The 15,745-nt window shown below is 38.2% G+C and overlaps 2 protein-coding genes across 2 annotated transcripts; both read right to left on the bottom strand.

Moving 5' to 3' along the window:
- Positions 1-1,809: 1,809 nt before the first annotated feature.
- On the bottom strand, positions 1,810-2,598 carry LOC132630692 (uncharacterized). The gene has a single exon (XM_060346251.1). The coding sequence runs from the start codon at positions 2,596-2,598 to the stop codon at positions 1,810-1,812; it is 789 nt and encodes a 262-aa protein (XP_060202234.1).
- Positions 2,599-7,801: 5,203 nt separating this feature from the next.
- LOC132630981 (CBL-interacting serine/threonine-protein kinase 14-like) lies at positions 7,802-11,350 on the bottom strand. Its single transcript, XM_060346573.1, has one exon. It carries the CDS (start codon positions 10,899-10,901, stop codon positions 9,525-9,527), a length of 1,377 nt encoding a protein of 458 aa, XP_060202556.1. The 5' UTR covers positions 10,902-11,350; the 3' UTR covers positions 7,802-9,524.
- Positions 11,351-15,745: the final 4,395 nt, after the last annotated feature.

Raw genomic sequence — 15,745 nt, 5'->3', positions numbered from 1 at the left:
CATCCATCAGATTTTTTAGTGGCATCATTCTTTGAAGAAATAATGCCGACTTGATAGAAGCGTTTAAAACAAACTGCAATCATCTTCGGCTTCAATTGCTGTGAATTGTCTTCTTCTTTCCAGTTATGTTTGTCTCCTCGCTGAAAGAGGTCAAGCGTCGATCCCATATCGCCATGCTATATATATATATATATATATATATTTACTCATGCGACTGAACTTAGAATAATACTCTAAGCGCCTACGTACCTCGGTAAAGAGGATCAAGTCATAACATAGTTCAGAAATAAAAACAAAAAAGAAGGATTTTTTTTATGCGACTGAACCTAGAATGAAACTCTAAGCGCCTACGTACCTCGGTGAAGAGGATCAAGTCATTTCGTAGTTCCGAAAAAAGAGGATTTTTTTTTGTCCTAACTTTTTCCTAGGCCGCCCCTTTCGAGGTTTTCAACCTAGAGGACTTTTTTTGTTTGTCCTAAATTTTGCCTAGGCCGCCTCTTACGAAGTTTTCAACCTAGCGGATTTTTTTTTTGGGCCGTACACAGTTTAAACTCATGCGGGCCAGGAGTATCATCTTGCTTCAAGGATAGTACATCTTCAAGAATTTTTCGTTGATGGGACCGATCCGCAAGCCATCTGCATCTATAAGCTTGTAAGCACCACTTGTATAGGCTTCTTGGACAACATATGGCCCATTCCACTTTGAAGTGAACTTGCTTCCAGATTTATGAGATATGATAATAGGTCTTCTTACCGCCAGGACTTGATCACCAACTTGGAAGGACCTCAGGCAAACCTTTTTATTGAAAGCACGGGAAAGACGAGCTTGATAACATTCAAGGCTTTGCTGAGCTTCCAGCCTTTTCTCATCAAGGGCCTCTAACTCTTCAAGTTGTAGACGAGCATTTTATTCTTTAGTGAGCCCTTCTTGGATAGCGAGCCACAATGAAGGTATTTGGCGTTCAAGTGGAAGGACCGCTTCAGCTCCGTAAACAAGAGAATAAGGAGTTGCTTGAGTCGGTGTGCGATGAGTCGTTCGGTATGCCCAAAGAGCTTCTTCCATTCTATCATGTCAATCTCTTTTAGACTTGGAGACGATCTTCTTTAACAAGTTACACAAGGTCTTGTTAAATGCTTCAGCTAGTCTATTTGCAGCAGCATAATACATAGACGAGTTTCGTTGCTTGAAGCCAAAAAGCTCGCAAATCTTAGTCATCAATTTGTTGGAGAACAGCTTGCCATTATCTGTTATGATATAACTAGGAATGCCAAAACGATAGATGATGTTTACTCGAATGAAGTTTGCCACATTCTCCTTTTTTACTTCTTTGAGGGCGACAGCCTCAGCCCATTTTGAGAAGTAATCCGTTGCAGCTAAGATGTACAAGTGGCCACCAGAAGATTTCGGTAGCGGTCCAACCACGTCTAGCCCCCAAGCGTCAAATGGCCAAGATGCAACAGTTGGATGTAACACCTCAAGAGGTTAGTGTATAAAATTTGCATGAAATTGGCATGCTTTGCAACTTCGCGCATAGTCCAAACAATCTTTCACCATTGTTGGCCAATAATACCCCATCCTTTTTATATGAAAGTGCAGTTTTGGCCCAGATTGATGTGATCCACAAACTCCAGAGTGGGATTCTTGTATAGCTTGAGTCGCTTCTTCTTCCCCCAGACAACGTAAGAGAACTCCCTCGAACGATCTACGGTACAACGTATCTTTGTAGTAAAGGAAGCGAGGGGCACGACGACGAATTTCGGTCTTTCTTTTTGGATCTTCTGGAAGAATGCTATAACACAAGTAATCGATCATGGTTTGTCGCCAATCGACTTTCTCAGCTTCAGTAACGACCACAAGAAGCTCGAGTTTGCTTTTTCTTCATCCTCATCGTCCTCCGGCGGTACTATCCATTTCTGGCAGATAGTGATTTGCGCTTGGTCAGGCAAAGTCAATGTTGAAGCCAAAGTAGCCAAAGCATCAGCCTTCTTATTTTCCTTTCTTGGCACGTGCTGGAGAGTTACGTTGCCGAGCCACCCAATTAATTTTTGTGCATAGTGATGATAGGGACGCAATTCTGGCTTTTTGACCTCGTAGGTACCCAACAATTGATTGATTACCAATTCAGAATCTCCAAAGACTTGTAATTGTAACTGCTTCATATCAACAGCCATTTCAAGCCCATGTATGAGTGCCTGGTATTTCGCAACATTGTTGGAGCAACATTGTGTTAAAGTGAAGGAATACGGTAAGACCTCCTCCTGAGAAGTGACAAATATCACACCAGCGCCAGCTCCTTCGTGATGTGTAGCACCATCAAAATACATCTTCCAAGGTTGTTGAATCTCAATGACCATCGCATCCTCATCGGGTAGTTCATCAGTTAATTCCCAGTTATCGGGTATCGGATGGTCTGCTAGAAAATCCGCCAATGCTTGCCCTTTCACAGCTTTTTGAGGAATGTACACAATCTCAAATTGTTGAAATTGGAGATACCACCTTGCTAGTCGGTCGCTAAGGACAGGTTTCGACATCACAAATTTAATGGGGTTTGCTTTGGAAATAAGACGAACTACATGAGCTTGAAAGTAGTGTTTCATCTTCTAAATCGAGAAGACTAAGGCCAGACACAACTTTTCAATCGGCGAATACTTCAACTCATTTGGCTTCATCATCCTACTCAAGTAGTAAAGGGCATTTTCTTTCCCTTTGCTATTCTCTTGGGCTAAGAGTGCTCCAACTGAACTTTTTTGTGCCGATATGTATAGTATCAATGGCTTTTCAGGCACAGGAGCTGCTAGAACTGGAGGTTTGGTCAAGTAAGTTTTGATGCTCTCAAAGGCGTTGGCACAAGCTTGGTCCCATTCGAAAGGAGCACCTTTCTTCATGAGACGACTGAACGGCTGACACTTCCCTGCTAGATTTGAGATGAATCTCCTAAGATACGCCAGCTTCCCTTGCAGACTTTTCAACTCATGGATGTTTCTTGGCTCGGCCATCTTCACGATTGAATCTACTTTGGCTTGATCAATTTCTATCCCCCGATGTCGAACGATAAAGCCAAGGAATTTTCCGGAGGTAACCCCAAATGCACACTTCAAAGGATTCATTTTGAGTTGGTGCCTTCGTAGTAGGTCAAACACCATTCTCAGGTCTTGCAAGTGATCACTCTTTTTTCTTGATTTTACCACCAGATCGTCAACATAACATTCGACGTTTTTGTGAAGCATATTGTCGAAGATATTTTGCATAGCTCTTTGGTATGTTGCTCCAGCATTCTTCAAGCCAAAAGGCATTACTTTGTAGCAATAAATACCTTTAGGAGTGCGGAATGCGGTAAGCTCTTCATCCTTAGGTGACATGCGGATCTGGTTATAGCCGGATGAGCCGTCCATGAAGGACATCGCCTCGTATCCAGTAGTGGCATCAATCATAAGCTCAGCAATGGGAAGTGGAAATTCATCCTTAGGGCATGCATTGTTGAGATCCCTAAAGTCAACACATACTCGAATTTGTCCATTCTTCTTTCTCACAGGGACAATGCTCGAAATCCATGTGGGGAACTTAACTTTGCGAATGAAACCAGCCTCAATAAGCTTGTTAACTTCATTTTCGATCAAGGGAACCAATTCTGGCCTGAAACGTCGCTTTGCTTGTTTGATAGGACGTGTGCCGTTCTTAACAGCGAGATGATGGATCACAACTTTAGGGTCTAAGCCAGGCATCTCTTTGTAACTCCAGGCAAATACATCCTTATACTCTTTAAGTAATTCAACATAAGCACTCTCTTCATCGACTGCAAGTAAAGAATTTACATAAGTGGGCCTTGGATCTTCATCAGTGCCAAGGTTGACTTCTTTCAATGCGTCGACTGTCGTTTTTACCCCTTCTTCAAATTCGGGCGGAGCATCCTTAGCGTCTTTATCTTCTTGAGGTTCGCCATCATCGACAGATATATGGTAACACAAAAAATCCTCCAATTCTTCATCAACCCTTATTGGAGATAAAGTATCCCTTTCATCTTGTACAGTAACGTGATATGAAGAGCCAACACTTTCTTCATCGTCATCCCGCTCCTTGGTGTAGACCACAACATGCGACTTTGCTTTTATCACTTCTTCACATGAGACCACAAGATCCGTTTTCCGCCTTATCCTAGAAGGGATCAGACTTCGGAAGTATTTGGAGATATTTTGGGATTTGGGAAAAACTGATGATTTCATACGCTTGTGGTTTCTCCGATTCTTGCTTCCATTCTCCATTGGTCCTAACCTCTCAAATACAGAAACTCTCGCGGTCGACTTTCCCAGTCGGTCAAAGACAGACGGCTTTTTGTTAGAAGCAGGAGGTTCCTCTTCCGCAGTGATGTAGTTGTTACTTGCCCTTCTTATGGAGATGCGAACTGGTGGGGGTTGTTTATACCCCAAACCTTCACGTTTTTGCCTTGCCGCAGGTTCCATCGGAAGCTTCCCCAATTTTGATGGTTCGCTAGGATTGTATCCAGCCTTTGCGAGTAGTTTGTAAGCATTTGGATCGAAACCTTCACCTGTACGCTTCGTAGGGAGTGCTTCATTTTGTGGCGAGCTGCTAGCCACAAATCTTCCAAGTAATTTTGTGGATGACATTATTGTGTCAATCTTCTTGATAGGAAGGGTTAGTCCTCCCAACATGTTTCCCTCGTCCCTTTTGGCCTTTGGAACATAACGAAGAACAGAAGTCACTTTCTTACTCGAAGAAGCGCCATTTGTGTTGGGCAACTTACTGACATCGAAGGACCTTTGATCTTCCTTAACTTCTGCCTTCTCCTTACAAGCAACCACCTTTGCATTTTTGTTCATAACCTCAGCATTATCGATTATCGCAACTTCATCAACTTTTGCGGCACATTTCTTTAAGTAGAACTTGGCATCGGCGAAGTGCGCTTCGGCTTCAGTGAAGGGATTATCATCGGCCATAATCTTCTTTTCAACTCCGTCTTCATGATACTTTAAACACTGGTGGTAAGTAGAGGGTATCACCTTGTTCTCATGTACCCAAGGCCTACCGAGCAAGATGTTATACGAAGTCCTTGCACCGATCACATGCAACCACGCGCTAGATTGCAACTCGCCGATGGTGAGGTCTATTTTGACAGCTCCTATGGCTCTTTGTCCCCCTTGGTTGAATCCTTGGATCATCAAACGACTTGCGGAAAGATCCTCCATTGCGATTCCAAGTTCTTTCATTGTGTGAATAAGAAGGATGTTAACTCCAGATCCACCATCGATTAGGATTTTGTTCACCTTTTGCTCACGTGCAAACCCAATCATTAATAAAGGGTGATTATGAGGTGTGTCGCCGAGTAGAAGGTCATCATCGGTGAATGTGATTTTGGCCATGCACGCATCTATGATTTCAAGAGATGACTTTGCAGAGTCTTCTGATGATGGACATGACGAGGTTACGTTTTTTGCTTCCTTCTCATCAACGGTACAACATGAAGCTTTTACATCATCAATGACGAATTTGGTGTGAAACCAACTCGGAAAGTATTCTCCTAATGTTATTGGCCGACGTGCTTCTTGGTAGTAGCGCCCCTCTATTTTCTCCTTCTTCGGGTGCTTAACTGGATTTTTTGTTTCGGGTTTACTCACCTTCTTTCCCTTAGTTTGTCGTTTCACTGAATCCTTTCGCGAACCTGTTTTGCGGCGCTTGCGACGAGTTACGAGAGTCCAACCCCCATCATCAAGATGAGCAATTTGGTCTTCGTCTTCTTCAGGCGGTCCTCCTTCTACTGACACAACATCACTCGGTGTAAGAAGAGAAAACATTTCATTCACATTAACTGGTTCAAAGTCTCCAAACTTAATCATTCCTGCCAGACATATGTTCGGGATGTCTTTCTCTCCATATCCTTCAACAAAGTTGCAGGTCATGACTGGATCGAGCGAGCTAATTGTGACACCAACTTGGTTTGCACTTTCTTTCTCATCTTCAAGTGAAATCTTTCCTTCGCGGGATAGCTCCATAACTTTATCCTTGAAGACAAAGCATTTCTCGATAGGGTGGCCGATCAACCGGTGGTACATGCAATAATTCGGTTCATCAGTTCTCCCTACTTCATTCAGCCGCTTCATCTCGAGTAACTCAAAAAGTTTCAGCCCAAGAAGTTCATCAAAGATTGCAGAAACGTCTGAATCAAGGAATGGATAATCCTTCTCTTGCATCTCCTTCAAAGTTGGTTTTTTGTTCGCTCTATCCTCCAAATAAGTTGTCTTTACGCTCTGCTTCTTGCTTACTTTAGTGGTGAACTTCACAGGCGCAACATTAACGTTCATGGATTCTTGTTTTCGGTCTTGAAAAAATATCTCCCCACTTTTTTTACTTCTTGCTTGTCTTTACCTTTGCGGGATTCGTAGATCGGCGGCGCTTCACTTCCGATTGACGCCATGCTTAACTCCATATCATGAGCACGAGTGGCCAATTCTTCAAAAGTCTTAGGCTTTATGCCTTGCAAGATATAGGTGAGACCCCAGTGCATACCTTGAATGCACATCTCTATTCCCGAAGCTTCGTTAAGTCTATCTTTGCAGTTTAGACTTGCATGTCTCCATCAGTTAATGAAGTCAATAACTGGTTCTTCCTTTCGCTGGCGAGTGTTTGTAAGTTCCACCATGCTTACGGTGCGTCTCGTGCTATAGAAGCGGTTGAGAAACTCCTGCTCCATTTGCTCCCAACTATCAATGGAACCGGACTCAAGGTCTGTGTACCAATCAAAAGCATAACCTTTAAGGGAACGAACAAACTGTTTGGCAAGGTAATCACCATATGTTCCAGCGTTGTTGCATGTTTCAATGAAGTGTGCCACATGTTGCTTCGGATTTCCCTTGCCATCAAACTGCTAAAATTTTGGGGGTTGATAACCGGCAGGCATCTTCAAGCTATTAATCCTTGCAGTGTACGGCTTCGCATATGTAAAGGATGATTTTGCGGAAACATCATATTTATCCTTGATGGTTCCCGTGATGAACTCCTTTATTTGATTGATTGGAATCATCCCTTCAGAGGAAACTTGGATTTCTGAAGCATGTTCCACTTGTTTTGCGGGAGATTCAATCCTTTCTTGTGCTTGCGGACGTTTTCCAGGGGCATGACTCGAATCCCCCTCCATCACACTATCAAACCTGTCTGTCAACTTGACAATTCGATTATCTTGATCTTGCACATATTTGGTCAAGTCTCCAATTGTCTTTGTCAAGCTCGCGAGTTGTTCTTCAACAGTTAAAGCATTGGTCATCATCGCATGCATCACCATCATAGATGAAGAAGAATAACACGGATTTTCGCGAACATAGGATGCAGACATGTTATGCGGAGTAGATCCAGTGCTCAAGACATCATCGTCAACTTGCCTGAAGGATTTCTTGGGCTTAGATAAACTAAGTTGGGCAAGAACCCTCTCCACCATTTTGGCGACATTCTCCCCTTCCTCTGTGGTGTTTGCGGAACACGAACCAAAGACGACAGTAGATTCAGGCTGTGCTTGCGGAACTCGTTGCCTTAGCAATTTGGCTTGGTTCCTTGTGACAGGTCCGATGCTCCCCTCAGTAACATCTAGGATGTTTTCAACAGCAACGGAGAATTTGGATCCAGTAGTTTTTGCGGATGCGGATTTCGAGTTGACCTTCTTGGAAGCCATCTTAGTGTTTTTGAAGTTCGACTATTGGAGAGAAGAGATGAGATGTAAAGATGGTCCCACTGGGCGTGCCAAATTTGTAACGACTAATCTTTCGTTCCTGAAAATAATAATCAAGACAAGAAAAATAGCGACAAAGAGTAATATTTGATTTCAAGAATTTGTGCGGGGGTTACAATCTTTATGAAATCTTAAATAAAAAGATGTAATCCTCTGATTCTTCTCCTCACGATACGGCCGTCAATCAAGGGCTTTGCTTGTTCTTGAATGGACGAATTACTTGTTGTTGCTATTTCACTACGGATGCGGAGCCGAGCTTTAATCACAAACGTAGAGGTATGGAAACTTGCGGCTCACCACTTGGAGCGAAGACTTCTTAGTATGCGGAAGACTTGCGGCTGAGAGCTTCTCTGTGTATTTTTCCTTTTTCTTTTTTTTCTTTTTTTTGGCTTTATGAATACCCCTATTTATAGTTGCAGAGGAGAGCTAGGGTTTGTATATGATTGGTTGAACCATGTCATTTGAACACTTGGCGACATTTGATTGATTCATCTACTGACTTGACATGCTGCGTCACTTATGCACGTGGCATGATTTTATTGGTCCTTGACTTGACTTGGCGCTCCACGTCATTTGACACGTGTCATGGACCTTGGGCTGATAGAGTGGGCTCATCATGTGAAATCCGACAAGATAGACTAGCCCAATTGAATTGGTCCTTCAATTAAATCCATACCAATTGGACTAAATCAATTAATTCAATTATATTAGCCCATAATATTTGTTTGGACCAATACATCTCGAATTTGGAATATGATCCCAATTATTTGTGAATTTAAGTCCGACTAAATTTCAGTGCCTACAATCATAGCTTGTTCGGTCATATTTGTTTTCTATTTCGTCAAATACAAACAATGATAAGCTTTTAGGGCCCGTTTGGCTTAGCTTAAAAAAAAACAGCTTATTTTAAGCACAAAATGGCTTATAAGCTGGTCAGTCAAACACTCAAAAAAATTGAAAACAGCCAGCAACTTTAAGACAATCCAAACGGGCTCTTAGTTCCATCCTTTTGCAGCCTCTAGCTAAGCCAAGCTTTTCACACAGAAACTAAGCTTAAACTGTGCTTTGTGTAAATTTTTATTCAAAACAAAAAGAAGAAAGCGGATCAAAATGAGAGTTTAACTTTGTATCTTCAAAAATTTCCCCAAGAATATTAGTAGTTGTTTTGACTTTTGTCACATTTTCCGGCAGAGAGTTGTTTTTTTCCAACCGTTAACTTTTGCGTCAAAGCGAAAGCGAGTTATCAATCTCATTCAAAATGTGGAGGATGTAAATATTATTTCAACCATTAAAAGGTTAAAGGGATTAAGTAAAATTTATTCTTTTAAACATGTCATAATATTTATATAATTTATTATTATTTTTCATTTAGAAAAGTAATTTTTTTTCTTCAAATAACTAATAAGAAAATAATATCAAACAAAGTGAAATGAATGGAGTAACTATTTTTCATCATGTCACATCCTGTCTCAATTGCATCTATCCTCGAAAGTAACTTTCTATCTCCAATACATCAATCCTCTGCGTCAAGAGTAATTATCTTATCATTTGAAGAATATTTGGAAAAAAAATTACCGGGCAAAAACAAGATGAATAACCCGGTATTCCTTTTTATGCTTTTATAAAATAAATATGGTTGTCATAACTTTTGGAGAAGTATAACATTAATACTGCAAGCAGAGCATAATAATAGTACAAACGCATTCATCTGCTCTTTTTCAAATTTGGATCCCTCCAAATAATCACTAAATTATTAGATTAATTCATAAAAGAATTAGGCCAATGTCCTTTTCAGCAACCAGAAACCAATCCTTCCCCTTGATAAACAAATCGACTTATCTTCGGTTTAAATTTCTTCTTCCATATTTCACCTTCATTTTCCCTTTTTTCAATTTCCACTATTACCAGTTTCTCCGTTAACCGGTTAACCACCAACATTAATTCAGAATTACCATTTTGCCCCTCCACTTTCACGGTGGCGCTACTCCTCTGCACCACCGTCATCTCCTCTTCTTCCGCCACCTCCTCAATTTTCGCGATTATCTTCTCGGGCGAATCCATAGACACGAAACGTTCTTTATCGACTAATCCACCGTTACCTCTAAGCAAACTCGAGATATTAAAACCCGATGAATATGATATAATATCAAACGCGTTCAAGAATTTCCCGGCATGACCAGACCCGGATTTGAACCCATGACCCGGATCCGATCCGGATTGGAATTCGAATTCGCGACCCGGTTTCACCTCTTGATACCCTTTTTTAAACCACGGGTCATTTTTAATCCCCTCAATAGTGATACGGGTAACCGGGTTGGTATCGAGTAATCGGGTCAACAACCTTTTTAACTCGGGTGAAGTCCATTTAGGGCAACAAAATTCACCTTTGTAAATTTTCCTATACATAGTCATTAAATTTGTGTCATTAAAAGGTAAATACCCAGCATTGAACACAAAAAGTATAATACCACATGACCAAATATCAACCTTACCACCATCATAACCTTTCTTAGCTAAAATCTCAGGTGCCACGTAAGCAGGGGTCCCACAAAGTGTATGGAGCAACCCATCGGGTCGGATCTGATCCGTAACAGCACTTAACCCGAAATCAGTAACTTTTAAGTCCCAATTGTCGTCAAGTAATAAATTTTCTGGTTTTAAATCCCTGTGGTAGACCCCACGTGAGTGGCAGTATCCAATGGCTGAGATTAATTGCTGGAAATATCTACGGCTGAGATCTTCGCTAAATCTGCCTTTAGATAGCTTTGCAAAAAGCTCACCTCCTATAGCATATTCCAACACGAAACATATTTTCTTCTTTGTTGCTAGAATTTCATGTAGGCGCACGATATTTGGGTGACGCAATCGGCGCATGATAGAGATTTCTCTCTTAACGTGCGCCGTCAGACCACCTTTGAGTATTTTCTGTTTGGAGACCACCTTAATTGCAACACTTTTTTCTGTCTCAAGGTCTCTTGCATGATACACTTTGCCAAACGCGCCGCAACCAAGGAGTTTGCCCAGCTCGTATTTGTCAAAAGGGTTTGTGCTGACGTCATCCGCTGGAGTTAATTCCCCTTCCGCGGAGCGTGGGGGGCGTGTGTCGGCGCGTGAGGCGGTTGAGAGTAGGGATTGACTGTTTTCATAGTTATCTAAGATCTCTTGCATAACTATAACCACAGAAGAGAAAAACAGTAACCCTTTTGTGAATTTTTTCTACCCTTTGCATTAAAACACCGAGCAAACTAAAATTTGCTCGATATCGGAAAATCAAGAATGGCTATGGCTAGAAATGTAAAAACTTTCTGGCAACCCTTTTCGTCAATCAAACCCAGAAATAAAAAATCACTGAGGATTGAGGGGGGGAATGCTAAAAAGGGTAGAGAATGGCTATGGCTAGAAATGCAAAAGAAAGAAGATATGTGTTTGGGTTTATTTGAAGCAAAGGTTTTTTGAAGAGAGAGGGGGGATGAAGATTCTGATGCGAAAATTGATAAAAATGTAGAGAATGGGCTATGGCTAGAAATGCAATAAAAAGAAGATATATTGGGTTTTTCTTTGAAGCAAAGGTTTTTCTGAAGAGAGAAGATTCTGATGGGAAGTTGTGATGTACTTTGGACAGGTATTTATTATTGACGGACAGGTCCCATACGACGACGTACGGAAGTTTGTTTTCCTACTCACTTTTTCTTTTTCTTTTTCTTTAAGGAAAAACAAACCTAACAAATCTCAAGCAAGTTAAATTCAATCTCCTCAGCCCCGAAACAGTTCGTGGGCGTTTGGACATAAGAATTGTGAAATTCGAAAATAATAATTTTATTTTTAAGTTGAAAATGATATTTGAAAACTGGAGTTATGTACGAACATGAATATAAATTGGAGTTGATTTTTTGATTTTGTGAATGAAATGGAGGGAAAATTGTAAAAATGGCTTTTTGGAGATTTTCAAAATTTGAAAAATTGTAACAATTTTATGTCCAATTAGTTTTCCAGAATAAAATTCGAAAAAAGTGAACTAAGAGAAACTTAATTTCTGAAACGCGAATAGCAACATAGTTTAGAGCTTGTTTGGATGGGCTTATAAGCTGAAAACAGTTTATAAGCTAAAATAATAATAATTGGGGTAGCCCTTCAAACCCATCGACAGACACATGTGGTCATTCACTTCTTTCACTTGAGCACCTAAAGTGATCGTTATTCCATTTAAACACTTCAGGTGGGTTATTCCTATTCCACTTAGACACTTTTTGCACTGTTATCGGAGCAAAACCAACACCAAAGGGGGGCGCCACCTCATTGCATATCCAACCAGCCCAAAAGCCCTAATTTTTAATGGTCAAAACTCTACGAATTTACAAATTAGTGAATTTACAATTAAAATGAGTTGGCACAATTTAATTGAGTTGACACAATTTAAATGAGCTGGCATAATTTAATTGGTCACTTAATCCACGTAGGAGACGACTAGTGTTGGGTTTGCTCCGATAACGGTGTAAAAAGTGTCTAAGTGGAATAGGAATGACCCACCTGAAGTGTCTAAATAGAACAAGGGCCACTTTAGGTGCTCAAGTGAAAGAAGTGGACGACCACAGGTTTTTGTCGATGGGTTTGGCCTTTAAGAAATAATAAATCCCACATGAATATATGCCATAGTACTGAATATTTATTCTCTTCTCATGTATACACGTGTGCACTTCAATTTTAATTCTCCGACACATATTTATTTCCTCCGTGCACTTTTACTTGTTCACTTTTGACTTTTCACGTTTTTGCTGAATGTTTATTTTCTTCCCATGTATACATGTATGCACTTCAATTTTAATTATTCGACACATATTTATTTTCTTCGTGCACTTTTACTTGTTCACTTTTGACTTTTCAAGTTATTTAAGAATTAATAAATGAAGTACTCCTTACGTCCCATATTTCTTGGCCACATTACTTGACTTTTCACGTTCTTTAAGAATTAATAAATGAAAGTACTCTCTTCGTCCCATATTACTTGGCCACATTACTATACTTGACTTTTCACGTTCTTTAAGAATCAATAAAAATGAAGACCTTCGTCCATATTACTTGGCCACATTACTAAAAATATAAGTCTATTTTCCTATTCTATATTTTTCTTCTTTTCTATTTCTAATATATGTAAGTGTGAAGAGCGAACTAACACAACAATAGAAATTTATACCACAAGCTATATAAATTATACATTTTAACCAACTACTTTTTTATCCTACGTAGTCATATGTCATAGTACTGAATATTTATCTCTTCTCATGTATACACGTATGCACTTCAAATTTAATTCTCCGACACATTTATTTCCTCCGTGCACTTATACTTGTTGACTTTTGACTTTTCAAGTTTTTTAAGAATTAATAAATGAAGTATTCCCTCCATCCCATATTACTTAGCCACATTACTAAACTACTTTTTTTCTGAATATTTACTCTCTGCTCATGCATACAAGTATGGACTTCAATTTAATTTTTCGACACATATTTATTTTCTCCGTGCACCTTTACTTGTTCATAAATGAAGTACTCAACATTACTAAATATATATGTCCAAAAAGTTATATTAATTCTCCTACACATAATTTGTTCACTTTTGACTTTTCACGTTCTTTGAGAATTAATAAATAAAGTATATATTTTATCATAATATCCATATTTATTGGTATATAGTTTCAATAGCTTCAGAAAATAATTTGAAAATGAGTAATTAATGTGAATGGTAAATTAAGAAGAAGAATTTTTTTTTATATATGTTAACGTTGACAAGTAAAAGTGAAGGGACGGGGTGACTTTTATCCCGTTTTCCTTCTTTGTCAATACTTTACTTATTTACTTTCCTTTACAGTCTGTGATTATTTTTTCTTTACATTTATAAAATGTATTACGTTATATTTTCATTTCAGAATTAAAATTTGGTGATTTATGATGTAACATATATCTTTCTAATTTTGATTTCTTTGTAACAATTTGTTTTATCTATAATTTCTAATATAAAAAATTATAATATATTTTTAAATTAATTTAATAAAAATATTTTATTAGTTTTGCTTTTAAAAAATTTAATATATACAACAATGGTTCTTGTGTGTGGATCTGAACAGTTACTTAATTGAAATGGATATCAAACTGTCGGTATACATACAAAATATTAAAGAATTTAAAAGAAAAAATTTAGAATCAAAATATTAATTTTCCCTTATATTCTTACTAATTTTCTTTTACATCGATGAACAACTTTCATTGTCATGATAATGAGAAAAAAGTCCGACTCTTTCCATCTCAAAGACTTAATTCCATCAACTCCATTTTTTAATTATAACCAAAGTGATGGTATATAAAATACGTTTTGTATATATTGCTATATATAAATAACAATTAGAATGTTTTTAAAGTTATTTTTAAAATACAACCTTAAAGACTGACTAATTAAAGCGAATAGACATGTTCAGCCCGTGCATCGTACGGACATGTATTGCTAGTATTAAAAGGAAACATCCTAAATAAATCTGTTTATTGTGACAGCTTGAATTTCTCAAGCAAGCAAATTCAATCTTCTCAACCCCAGGGACAGTTAATAATTTCTGTAACGCAGATAGCAACATCGTGTAATGAATAAGCCTCCCATTTTAGCCGTTGATCTAGCTCTTTTCATGCCCATTAAATAAATATATATATATATATATATAAGGTATACTTTACTAAATTGCTTTTATTGATTAATGTTTTTAAGAAGTTAATCAATAGTATTAAAATAACTACTTATTGGGTCTTTTTTTTTTTGGATGGTTAAAGTTATGCACGTATTAGTAATATAAGATAACTTATAAGAGGATTTATGTATTAATTTATGCAGGGTTTAGTTATTCATGTATTAGTTATTCCACCTTATATCCTGCATAAAATAATACATAGATCACTCATAACTTATACATGTATTAGTATGCGAGTTTCTAAATTGCAAACCAAACACATTATTACTTTTATACATAAATAACTTACCTCCTAACCAACTACCAAACATGATATTACTTATATAAGATTTAACAAATGCATAACTCACCTCCAAATCTGCTACCAAACTATCCCTAAGTGTTTGGTTGGATTTAAGTAATCTACTAAATTAGAAGATTATATGAAAAGGTGAATCTAGCTACAAACTCAACAAATTAATCAAAATCTAATTACATGAATTATGATTCATGACGAACAACATTAACTTAGTAACAAAAGTTGTACTACGATTATCTAAATTTCTCATGCAAGCAAAGACAAAATCTCTTACAACCAAGTTAAAAATACTAGCATCTTTTCTATTACCAACAAAAAAAAAAAAAAAAAAAAAAAGCAGCATCTTTTGAACCATAGAGTTGAGATTTGATAGTACAAAGAGACAAACAGTTCAGAATGTTACGTATCTACGATTTTTCCACGAAATTTCGTATTGAAGAATAAACCATATGGATTCTGCCACTAAAATACTAGGATTATTGATAAACATATAATATAGGCACTACTAGAAAAGTGGCATTTACATAGGAATTTTTCTACGGATTTTAATGGAAAATTCACAGGTACATCATTTTCTTGCGGATTTTCATGCAAACAGAAATCCGTAGGAAATAACCTCGTGGGTAATTCTTACCTGGGGATTTTAAAATCCCAAGTACCCAGGTAAAGTACCTGGGGATTTTAGATTCCTAGGTGCATTACATGGGGATTTTAATTCCGTATGTATCTTATTTGCGTATTTGTTCGCAAGAATTATAAGAAATTCGTAGGAACATTTTGGTGAAAAATTGTAAGAAAAAGGAATTTTCTTGGAGATGTTCGTGGGAAAGATTCCCCAGGTAAAGTACCTGGGGATTGTAGATTCCCAGGTACATTACATGGGGATTTTAATTCCGTAGGTATCTTATTTGCGGATTTGTTCGCAAGAATTAGAAGAAATTCGCAGGAACATTTTGGTGAAAAATTGTAAGAAAAAGGATTTTT

This window comes from Lycium barbarum, chromosome 3, assembly GCF_019175385.1.
Source record: "Lycium barbarum isolate Lr01 chromosome 3, ASM1917538v2, whole genome shotgun sequence".
In the NCBI taxonomy this organism is placed as follows: domain Eukaryota; kingdom Viridiplantae; phylum Streptophyta; class Magnoliopsida; order Solanales; family Solanaceae; genus Lycium; species Lycium barbarum.
The sequence above is the reverse complement of the archived record's forward strand: the minus strand, read 5'-3'. Positions and strand labels throughout refer to the sequence as shown.